Raw genomic sequence first — 12,158 nt, forward strand, 5'->3', positions numbered from 1 at the left:
GCGCCCTCTAGCGGCGAAAATTACATATTGTGCCTTTAATCAGTCATAACGTGTCAGGTTGATGTGATGATGTGAGGTCTGAGGTTCAGGAGGGTTTGTGTCGCAGTGTTGTGGTGGGTCGTGTGCCCCTGGTGGGTGAGAAAGTGTTGGTGAAAGCGGTCCAGGACCCCCTGAAGCCCATCAGCTGGACGGCACAGAAAGTTCAGACGCTGAACGGACAGGTGGGCAGAAATGTTTTGGGCTAATATTTCAATAACATCCTCTTTGAGAAGATAATAGAAATGCACAGTTTGTTAAAAAGCACATTTCTGTGTGCATCTTAGTGTATTTGCATTAGCAATGCTTGTAATACACTATTTGTACAGTACAATGAGAATAATCATTTCGTATAGTTGTACAGTAAATAATGCAAATAATACTTTGTTTTTTTCTTGATTTTGGACTGAAGTATAGTTCTTGCGGTTCACCCTTATAACTGCTATTCTGTTTTAAAGCGCAGAAATATGAATTGCCACTAAACAAACACTACCTGTCAAAAGTTTGGGGTCTGAAACTTTGTTGAAAGTCTCTTCTGCTCACCAAGGCTGCATTTATTTGTTCAAAAATACAATAAAAACAGTAATATTGTGAAATATTATTACAATTTAAAATAACTGGTTTCTATGTGAATGTATATTAAAATGTAATTTATTCCTGTGATCAAAGCTGAATTTTCAGCATCATTACATCAGTCTTCAGTGTCACATGATCTTCAGAAATCAGTATAATATGCTGATTTATTATTATTATGTTGAAAACAGTTGTGCTGCTTCATATTTTCGTGGAAACCATTATGCATTTTATTTTTCAGGATTCTTTGATGAACAAAAAGATGAAAAGAACAGCATTTAATTGAAATAAAACTCTTTTTGTAAATGTCTTTACTGTTACTATTGATCAATGCGTGCTAGCTAAATATTAATTTCTTTGGTATGGAAAGGTGATGTACATGAAATTGTGCACATAAGTTGTCGACTATTTTATGAGTTATTTCTAATATTAACATGGGCAAACAATGAATATCTGTAACAGTGAAAGGTTAATTTTGCCTTATAATTAAATTTCGATTTATTAACATTTATATCAACCATCAATATTTGTTCTGTGAAAATGTGAGTCACTACCATGTTGTTAAAATAGTATTACCATTTCTAATCTACAATGACAAAAAAATGTAAATGTTTGGTTTCAAGATGCATGTAAAGATGCTGCATTATTAATGACATGAGTGTATAATGTTATTTTTTATGCCTGATCTTCAGAAGGTTTGTCTCTTTCTCTGGTTTCTTTCTGTCAGCCCTTCAAATCTCCCCCTCCGCTGCTGCCCTCCATGTCATCTAATCCGAAGCCTGGCATTTTAGGGACCAAACCGCAACCTCTGCTGAAATCTCCCAAAATACCACCACTGATTCCCAGCATGCAGCCAAATCCTGGTACGTGATGCAGTGTTGTTATCGATAACTAAAACTGTTAGGAAACATTTTTGTTAATGGAAATAAAGCTAAAATAAATTACATAATAAATATTAGATTAAAAAAACTTGGGAAGTACAGTGCTGGTCAAAATTAATTTTTCAATGTTTTTAAAAAAAAAGTCTCTTCTGATCACCAAGGCTGCATTTATTTGATCAGAAATACAATAAAAACATTACTATTTTTTACATTTAAAACAGCTGTTTTCTATGTGAATATATTGTAAAATGTAATTTATTTCTATGATGCAAAGCTGAATTTTCAGCATCATTACTCCAGCCTTCAGTGTCACATGATCCTTCAGAATGATATCTAATATTTAGCGGTCTGATATGCGACAGGTGGTATGATGCAGATGTCCTGGAGCGGTCCATTTGATGGTTGGGCTGGAGGACGGAAGAGACACGCTGAGGTCATGGGAGGACGTAGAGGTGGACGCTGGTGAGTCACACTTTCAGTGGATAGTAGCGTGCTGCATACTGTGCACTGTATACTGTATACTGCATGCTGTTAAAAAAAACTATGCAGTATGCAATGATTAAATGCTTTTAAACAGCCTTATGCTACATTGACCACACTACATTGCAATTTAATTTGGCTCCAAATCTCAGGTAGAAATTGTCATTTTTGACCCCCTCCCTTCAACAAAATAGTGGATCACTCAGTAAATATTCATTCATGACATTTAATATTTTGGCTTTTGTCATTATTTATGTTTGTCTTTCTTTAGAAAAATAGGAGCAAAATTTAAAGTTTTAGTTTCTGCAACCTGGTTGATTGATTTGAATTGACCCATGAGTTGCATCCAGTTATATCATTAACTCAGAAATGACAATTTTGCATTTTTTAGTTTAATTTTGCATTGAATTTTTAGCAGTCTGATTAAATCAAAGTCAAAGTTGTCAAAACTGAGATCAAGTCAAAACTGAGGTTGATGATGCATCTGTATAGAACAGAAGCAGAACAGAAAACAAAACAGAAAGAGCTTTATTGCCAAGTGTGTTTGCACATACAAGGAATTCGTTTTGGTGACAGAAGCTTCCAGTACAGAGATAACAACAACACACAGATAATAAAAAATAACATGTGTATTATATAAATAAGAGGTATTGCACATTTGTACATTTTTGTTTTGAACAGTGGGGAGAACATTTAACTGTTCATAAAGTAGATTGGGCCTGGGGGAGGAAACTTTTTTTTGTGCCTAGCTGTATCATTCCTTATACTAGAAATGTAAGCTTACGTTGAGTGCATTGCATTGTTGGATACTTTATGCTCATCAAGGATGCATCAATTTGATTAAAAATACTGTAAAAATTGTGAAATATAATTACAATTAAAATTGCAGTTTTCTATTTGTATATATTGTAAAATGTAATTTATTTCTATGATGCAAAGCTGGATTTCCAGCATCATTACTCCAGTCTTCAGTGTCACATGATCTTCAGAAATCATTCTAATATGCTGATTTGCTGCTCAAGATACATTTCTGATTATTATCAATGTTGAAAATGGTTAATATTTTAGTGGAAACTGTGATGCATTTTATTTTTCAGGATTCTTTGATGAATAGAAGGTAAAAAACAACAACATTAATTTGAAATAGAAATCTTTTGCAACATTATAAATGTCTCTACTGTCACTTTTGATCAATTTAATGCATCTTTGATGAAAGTATTGATTTCTTTCAAAAACTTTCGAACTTTTCAGTCTGATTTGTTACAGTGGCTCGTTCTGTTGTTTTTGTGTGACCGTCCTTGTAGACTGTCCTGTTTTTAACATGCTCCTCTGCTGACACGTGTCCTTGTTGCTCTTTGTGGCGTGACTCAGGGAGGACAGCGGCGGAGGGCCGTGGGGAGGAGACACCATGCACCAAAAACGAAAAAGATGGAGGGCCGCCTCAGAGGAGGAAGCGCCCAAAAAGAGCAGCTCCGTATCCACACACAGTGCTCCGTTATTCTCCAGTTTCTCCAGGGACACGTAAGTCGGTCTGAAACAATGCGGGACGCTCTGATGAAGCGTAAACTCATTGTCATATCCTCTTGATTCTTTCAGCCAGGCCTGTGATTATCTGGAGCTTCAGCGGCGGTACCCACACCTGCACCTGCCCTCCAACCTCTTCCACCTCCAGCTGTCCTGGACCGAGAGTTTCCCACTCGACCAGCCTCTTCCTCTGAGAGGACCATGTCACTTTCACGTGGGAGCAAACCAGCCGGAGAGTGAAGCAGATGTTTGCGAGTCCACAGATGATGCTTTCGCCGTTAGGGTACACGTGCCGCTCTTTTGACGGATCATGTGACCATGCAAGGCTCAGATTCTCAAGAATGGTTGTGTTCTCTCTGCAGGTTCTGTTGTTTTCTATGCCGTGCCTTGAGGACTTGTACTCACAGTGTTGTAACCTCTCAAAGGAGGCCGTACATCCCACTACACTTCTCAAAGTAAGAACATTCAGTCCTCAACATCTCTGAAATCACACGCTCTTCAAAATAAAAGTTCTAAATAGGGATGTCATAGAAGAAGAACCATATTTGAAAATGTGTTTTTCTTAGTTTAAAAAACTTTTAAATAATCTATAAAGAATCTTTTTTGCAATCAAAAGTTTCCATGGATGTCTCTTGTCTTATTGTGAATGTTGCATGTAATTCTAAAGCCAAATAATATTCATAATCGGCAAGTTGACTGCTTTTCGGCTGATGTAATCAAGGCTGTACAGGGGGAAATAATATTAAAGGGCACCTATTATGCCCTTTTTTCACAAGATGTGATACAAGTCTTGGGTGTCCCCAGAATGTGACTGTGAAGTTTCAGCTCAAAATGCCCGTTTTGAGTAGAAGTTTTCGTGCCTGTATCTTTAAATGAGTGTTATGTATAATTGTGTCACTGGCTCTTTCTCTGTGTTGTAGTTTGTGATGCTGGACAGTGGAGGTGAACTGCGGCTTCCAGGAGGTCACTGGTCACCCAAAGCAGACGGAGCGAATCCAGTGAAGGACGGTTCGACGCTGGTCAACACTGCGGTCCGCTGCATAAAGGATCAAACCGCTCTGGACCTGTCAGCCTGCACGCAGTGGTCTCTATATTTGGTTTTTAATTTCAGTTCAATACAGTTAAGATTTATTGGTCTGGCGGGTTGAATTGTGATTGTTTATGTACAGAAAGTCTATAAGTAACAATAATTAGAAGAATGTAGAATGTTATTAGAATGTAAAGCATAAACTATTTATTTGTAAGTTCCCTAAATAAATGATTTACAGTTTCATATGTAGAAAAATGTTTTTTTTTTTTTTTTTTAAGAAATTAATACTTTTTTAAATGTTTAAATTAATTAATTTTTTTTTTTAAGAAATTAATACTTTTATTCTGCAAGGATGCATTAAATTGATCAAAAGTGACAGTAAAGATATTTATAATCTTACAAACATTTCTATTTCAAATGAATGCTGTTCTTTTGAACTTTCTATTCATCTGTGCATCCTGAAAAATAAAATGTAGCACGGTTTTCATAAAAATATTCAGCAGCACAACTGTTTTCAACATTGATAATAATCAGAAATGTTTTTTGAGCAGCAGATCAGCATATTAGAATGATTTCTGAAGATCATGTGACACTGAAGACTGGAGTAAGGATGCTGAAAATTCAGCTGCGCATCACAGAAATAAATTACAGTTTAACAGATATTCACATAGAAAAGTTTTTTTTTTATTGTAATAATATTTCACAATATTACTGTTTTTACTGTATTTTTTAACAAATAAATGCAACCTTGATAAGCATAAGAGACTTCTTTAATTAACTTGCCGACCCCAAACATAATCCAAAATTTTGATTATGTAAATATAAGAAATACCTCACTTTTTGTCTTTTATATATTCATTAGTAATTTTCACGTATGTCTTCCTGTCTCTGAAGGCACAAGATGGCGGAGCTGAGATATCTTTCCGGAGATAAAATGGAGACGGTTGTGGTGTTGTTGCCAGATGTGTGGAATCTAGTGCCAGCAGAAGAAGACTGGGCAAAATTACCACAAAAACAGCTGGTACAGACTTCAGAGTCTATAAATATTATGCATTAGAAATATGCTTGAAATCACATCAGATTCTTCAGATTGACTTCTAACTTGTCTGTATCTTTCCTGTCATCCAGGATGGTGATTTGTCACTTCCAGAAGGTCCGTCTGAATGGAAAGCTTATTTATTCATACCCGTATGACTGGTTTTGTGGTCCAGGGTCACATATATATTCTAACATGTATTAATAATTCAAATAATACAACGTGTATGTTACATATGTTGTAAACTGGCTCAGTCATGATGTAATCTGCATTGTTAAGATGCACTAGTGTTTTAGCTGACGTCTCTCGTGCTGCTGTCAGGTGAGTTTGATGGCGGAGATGTTCAGTGAGATGCTCCAGAGGGATTTTGGGCTTGAGCTGTATCAGTGTATGTGCCGTCTGCCGCAGGGCCCCAGCGTCAAAGAGGACAACAGCGCTCCCAAGGTACACTAGACTGCACACCTGTGATATTTTAGTATCGCTGAGATACTGTTATAGATTTAATAATAGTTTAAATTAGTTCTTATTTGAACGTTTTCTGTTTTCATTTTAATTTTAGTTAAAGTTTTATTCATTTGGTTGTGTTTTTGTCATTTTTATTCGTTTTTTTTTTGTAAGATATATATATTTTTCTATATAGTTTTAATACATTTTTTATTTGAGTTTTAGTTATTTTAGTACAGCAAGTTAAACTAAATGAAAATGAGAAATGCTGGCTTGGAAACTAGCTAAAAAAACAATTGTAAGGATTTTATATTTTATTTCAGTTCAAGTTATTTTTTTCAAGTAATTAAATGTTTTTTAATGTTTTTAGTTAACTATAATAATCCTGCTGCACACACAAGGGTTATTTTAGGATCATTGATATATACTATTATAGTTTTAATAATATTTTGAATTAGTTTTTGCTTTTATATTTTGTTTTCTTTTTAATTGGCTCCAGAGGGATTTTGGGCTTGAGCTGTATCAGTGTATGTGCCGTCTGCCGCAGGGCCCCAGCGTCAAAGAGGACAACAGCGCTCCCAAGGTACACTAGACTGCACACCTGTGATATTTTAGTATCGCTGAGATACTGTTATAGATTTAATAATAGTTTAAATTAGTTCTTATTTGAACGTTTTCTGTTTTCATTTTAATTTTAGTTAAAGTTTTATTCATTTGGTTGTGTTTTTGTCATTTTTATTCGTTTTTTTTTTGTAAGATATATATATTTTTCTATATAGTTTTAATACATTTTTTATTTGAGTTTTAGTTATTTTAGTACAGCAAGTTAAACTAAATGAAAATGAGAAATGCTGGCTTGGAAACTAGCTAAAAAAACAATTGTAAGGATTTTATATTTTATTTCAGTTCAAGTTATTTTTTTCAAGTAATTAAATGTTTTTTAATGTTTTTAGTTAACTATAATAATCCTGCTGCACACACAAGGGTTATTTTAGGATCATTGATATATACTATTATAGTTTTAATAATATTTTGAATTAGTTTTTGCTTTTATATTTTGTTTTCTTTTTAATTGTAGTAATTTTTTTTTTAATATGTTAATGTATATACAGTATAATATATATATATATAATATTAATAATTATATATAATAATATACATATATTTTTAAAATATGTTAATATATCATTTTTACAAATTCTTATTTCAGTTTTAGTTATTTTAGCACATCAAGTTAAATTAAATTAAAATGAGAAATATTGCCTTGGCAACTAGCTGAAAGTTAAGTTTAATGAAATAAGTTTTTGAAATAACACCGATGGACATCTGGATGTGCAAAGGGAAAGAATACTCCTAAACCATTAAAACTCTGATACTTTATTTGACACTGTTGTAGCATTTTAGCATTGTGTAATTTTATGTGAAGTCCACTTTTAATGCCAGACAAGGTTCCTTTCACAAAAACAATTATAAACAAAATTAAATGGCCTGCTGTACCTTTAAGGTTTTACTTCTGAATGTAAAAATGACCTCTGTTATGATTGGCTGACTACTAAATAGGTGTTGATATTTAGTTTTTATTGTAACTTTTTTACGCTATTTTCTCTGTAAAGGAGGATGAGCCCAAAAAATCAGACAAACAGACGACAAAAAAGAAAGGATTGATCGACGTAAAGAAGAGAAAACTCAAAGAGAAGGATGAGGAGAGAGAGACAGAGGACATGGCCCAGACGGTCGAGACTGACCCATCTGAAAAACAATCTGAGCATCTAAGAGAGAGTAAAACTCTCAGTGCTGGAGGAGACGGGCAGAGCGCCTCAGACACTCAGCCGTCCAAAAACAGCGTAAGAAATCACATTTCTGCTTGCGTCTGAGCCACACATGTCCAGTGTTTCTCCTCTAACCGTGTCTGTCTGTCTGTGTGTGTGCTTGAAGGAACGTCCTCTGGGCTGGACGGCAGAACTTCCCCGTAAAGTGCTTCTGTCCTGGGTGTTCTTTGACCGTCAGCTGACAGGAAGTCTTCGAGAGGCAGACCTGATCAACATCCTGCTGTCTCTCGGCCTGTTTCTCAATCCTGCTCAGGTTTGGTTTCTTCCCAAATATTTTCTTAGAATTCTGCAGAATAAAAGCTTTATGGTTTAACATTTGAAATTAAGAAATTGTAAAGAAGTTAAGGCACACATGAATATTAGTATTATAATTTTGCTGTTGTTGTCAAATAAAATTATTATTATATTATTGTAATTAATATTGTTATAAATACTTTTTGTATTAATTCTTAATAAATCCTTTTTTATTTTACAGAACAATAGTATTATTGAAATGGTAGTATATTTTTGTATCGATTTGTTTGTTTTTGCTTCTTGTTTACTAGAGTTTAAATAAGAAAATAAAATTATTATTATTTTTATTACTGTATTGTATTATTATTATTATTAAATGCTTGTTTTTTATTTTACAGTACAGTAGTATTATTGCAATAGTAGTATATTTCTTTACTGATTTAATTGGTAACACTTTAAAATAAGGTTCATTAGTTAACATTAGTTAACTAGTAAACATGAACTAAGAATGAACAATACTTCTACAGCATTTATTAATCTTAGGTAATGTTAATTTCAACATTTACTAATGCATTATTAAAATCAAAAGTTGTGCTTGTTAAAATTAGTTAATGCACTGTGAACTAACAATGAACAACAATTGTTTTTTTTATTTTACAGTAATATTATTGCAATAGTAGTACATTTGTTCAATGATTTGCTTAATTTTTATAAACTAAAAATGAAATAAAATATTTCGAATAATGATAAATAATTTAATAATAATAATAATATAATTATTGTTGTTGTTTTTGTATAGCCATATTGAATCGGGAAACAAATTGGTTTTCTTTCTTTTTCATTGGTTTGTCCTTTTTTGATACATGTCAATAAAATAGCTCAATCTAGCAAAAGATTTATAGTGAAATATTTGTAATTTGGGCATATTAGAGTATTATCTCGAGAGTTCAAACCTATGAACCAAAACATCCAGCTCAGAGACGAACCACAAACTTTGATTCAAAATGAAAAAGTTTTAGAAATTTGTAAAAGATACAAAGACCGTGCACTTGAATATCACAGTCGAATCAAAAAATATGGTAAAAATATAAAACTACACTGCAAAAAAAATTTGACCCAGTATTTTCTTAAATCAATACGTTTACTTGAAAATCTAAATTACATAAGATATTAAGTCTTTTAAGTCCTAACCCCATTGACATATAATTTTTTATATGTCACACTTCATTTTGGTATATCTCAAGTCGTTTTGCTTCTCAAGTAAATGTATCTTGATTTAAGAATGTTTAGATATTTGTACTGAAAAACAAGACAAAAATACTGATGAAGAACATAATTCTTTGCAGTGTATTGACATGCATTCTTCAATTATATGTAAAAACAATGTATTTTAAGTCTATCTGATTTCCCATTTCTTCTCAGGCGCAGGATCTGGTCAGAAAGGCTGCAGTCGGTGGGCTTTGCCTCTACAGAAATCTGTGCAGTCGCTGGTCAGACGCTGATCGGACAGACAGCAGCATCAGTGCTGAGGGTGTGTGCTGGAAATCATATAATCTGATAAAGCGTGTAAACACATTTGTCTGTAGCATTATAAAAATGCCAGTGTGTTCCTCTCAGGAAATAAAGCCATGTTGCCCGGCCAGTCATGCAAAGACAGAGCATCTGCCCGTCGCACCGGTAACACAGATCTGGTGAACTACAGAGGGAACGTCATTAACTTACCAAACCTACTGCAGATGCTGGAGAGCAGCAAAGAGGCCCAACGCGAACTGGAGAAGTGTGTCGCTGCTCTGCAATCCAGACTCGGTGAGACTCTAATGCTTTAGAGGAATAGTTCACCCACATTTGTGAGTGAGTTTGTTTCTTCATCAGATTTGGAGAAATGTAGCATTGCATCACTTGCTCAGCAGTGGATCCTCTGCAGTGAATGGGTGCCGTCAGAACGAGAGTCCAAACAGCTGATAAAAACATCACAATAATCCACAGGTAATCCACAGCACTCCAGTCCATCAGTTAACATCTGGAGAAGACAAAAGAAACAAAAACATTTTTAACTTCAAAAATCGTTGATTCTGGCCAAAAAACGATTCCTCTATCCATAATATTGCTTTTTACAGTAAAAAAAAAAGTCGAATCAGGAGAGAAATCTGCACAGATCAAGCACTGTTTACAAGTCAATTCAGCTCTTAACACATATGTGGGTGGATTTTGATGTGAGAGACAACAAAAGATGGACTTCAACACTGGAGGAAGCGTTATTATGGATTATGGACTTGTATTTTAGCCGGATGCAACGTTTTAAAGTTAAAAGCGTCTCAATGATGGATTTGTTTCTTACAAACACACAGCTTTTGGCTTCTCAAGACATTAACTGATGGACTGGAGTGGTGTGGATTACTTGTGGATTATTGTGATGTTTTTATCAGCTGTTTGGACTCTCGTTCTGACGGCACCCATTCACTGCAGAGGATCCACTGCTGAGCAAGTGATGCAATGCTACATTTCTCCAAATCTATTCTAATGAAGTAACAAACTCATCTACATCTTCAGTACATTTTCAGCAATTTTTAATAATTTGGGTGAACTGTTCCTTTAAACCTCTTGTGGCATAATGCTTTATTTCTGCCATCAGTGTTGGGGAAAGTTACTTTTAAAAGTAATGCATTACAATATCCAACACTGTCTGCCATTATATTCCAGTATCATGTCATGATATTTTATGCATGCATTTGAATGCGTGTCCGGTGTGTGTATATGTGATTCAGAGGCAGCAGAAGCGAGGAAGGTGTCTAATGAACAGGAGCAGGGCCAACAGAAAGAGCTGAAGAGGAAACTGGAGAAATCCGAGACGCTTAACAAAACATACGAGAAGAGTTTGAGAGAAAACAGCAGTCAGATGATCTCCGTCATTGAGAAGATGCAGAGGATGGTTGAACAGGTGACATCCTTAAATGTTTGTTTTATATGCATTTTAGAAATTGTATTCTAATAGATTTGTGTTTTATATGCATTATAGACATTATTTTTTTTGCATTAATACACTATGTGTTTACTGTTTAGACAACAACCCTCACAAATGCAAATGCAGGAAAGGATGAGAAGGCATAGAGACAAAGAAGCTCATCAGATGGTGATCTAATAGCGTTTGGACCGAGGAGAATAAAAGAAACCTGCAAAATAAAAAATTAAAATGTTGTTAGCTTTTAAAAAACAGGTAATTTTTTTTTGCTGAATAAATGTGTATTCATGCACATGGATATGGAAAGAACTGCATTCGTGGACATTTGTAAATGTTTTTATTAATAAATGTGTTTTGCTGGCTTATTTTGGAATGGATATGCATTCATATGAAACTATGTAATGTGCTTAATATGGAAAGGAAACGTTGTGCTTTATTTATTTAGTGGTATTTAATTTTATTTGGTTTTTAAATTCTGGCAGCTATGAAACTAAGATCCTTCCACACAACTGACAATTTCATAAACAGAGATGCAGGTACGCAAACCTGTTCATAGCCCTGTATAATGAAACTAATTCTTTTTTACATGTGAATTTGAAACGGTCAGGGTTTAAAGATTGGAAACACTCATGGAACTTTATTTTTTTGTGACGAATTGGATTTGATTGTATTTCAGTTTTGTTATTGTGTACTAAAGCATTGCCTTACTGTTAGAAACCGTCCACCGCCATAAATATTCTTAAGTGTTGGTATGAGGATAGTCTAGTGTTTAGTCTAGACTAAAGTATAGTGAAAGTTCAATTATTTTGGAAATACTGCCTGAATTCTCCCTTGCAATTAAAAGAGTTTGAAGTCAAACCAATCTAGAAAAACAGCTCTATATGTTAATTTACTATGATGAACACTTGTGAGAATGAATGCAATTTAATGTAAAGTCTTAAACAATTTAGAAAGATTTGCTAACAGTAAGATATCGACTTATTTTGGAAAATGTTTTTGTCTTTTTCTCAGGGACCATTTATATTTTCTAATAGCCTGTTTCTGAACAGTTGCATGTTTATTTGTCTTCCAACAGAATTTAGTGACTGAGTAAAGTTGAAAACATATCTCGTAATTAATTTTTTTATTTTCT

General features: G+C 34.1%; 1 protein-coding gene across 1 annotated transcript in view; it reads left to right on the forward strand.

Annotated features, from left to right (window-relative positions):
- The window catches only part of LOC107704108 (cell cycle and apoptosis regulator protein 2-like), a 13,261-nt gene extending 2,011 nt beyond the window's left edge, over positions 1 to 11,250 (forward strand). The window contains exons 3-19 of the mRNA XM_016506962.1: positions 107 to 221; positions 1,337 to 1,472; positions 1,853 to 1,952; positions 3,342 to 3,491; positions 3,567 to 3,777; positions 3,857 to 3,949; positions 4,415 to 4,578; positions 5,419 to 5,545; positions 5,653 to 5,694; positions 5,882 to 5,922; positions 6,506 to 6,587; positions 7,618 to 7,848; positions 7,940 to 8,086; positions 9,490 to 9,598; positions 9,685 to 9,873; positions 10,833 to 11,005; positions 11,128 to 11,250. Of these exons, the coding sequence (XP_016362448.1) occupies positions 107 to 221; positions 1,337 to 1,472; positions 1,853 to 1,952; positions 3,342 to 3,491; positions 3,567 to 3,777; positions 3,857 to 3,949; positions 4,415 to 4,578; positions 5,419 to 5,545; positions 5,653 to 5,694; positions 5,882 to 5,922; positions 6,506 to 6,587; positions 7,618 to 7,848; positions 7,940 to 8,086; positions 9,490 to 9,598; positions 9,685 to 9,873; positions 10,833 to 11,005; positions 11,128 to 11,175 (2,158 nt within the window). The 3' untranslated portion in view covers positions 11,176 to 11,250. The remainder of the gene's footprint in view (positions 1 to 106; positions 222 to 1,336; positions 1,473 to 1,852; positions 1,953 to 3,341; positions 3,492 to 3,566; positions 3,778 to 3,856; positions 3,950 to 4,414; positions 4,579 to 5,418; positions 5,546 to 5,652; positions 5,695 to 5,881; positions 5,923 to 6,505; positions 6,588 to 7,617; positions 7,849 to 7,939; positions 8,087 to 9,489; positions 9,599 to 9,684; positions 9,874 to 10,832; positions 11,006 to 11,127) is intronic.
- Positions 11,251 to 12,158: the final 908 nt, after the last annotated feature.

This window comes from Sinocyclocheilus anshuiensis, unplaced genomic scaffold (genome assembly GCF_001515605.1).
Source record: "Sinocyclocheilus anshuiensis isolate Anshui unplaced genomic scaffold, SAMN03320099.WGS_v1.1 scaffold690, whole genome shotgun sequence".
NCBI classification, from domain to species: Eukaryota; Metazoa; Chordata; class Actinopteri; order Cypriniformes; family Cyprinidae; genus Sinocyclocheilus; species Sinocyclocheilus anshuiensis.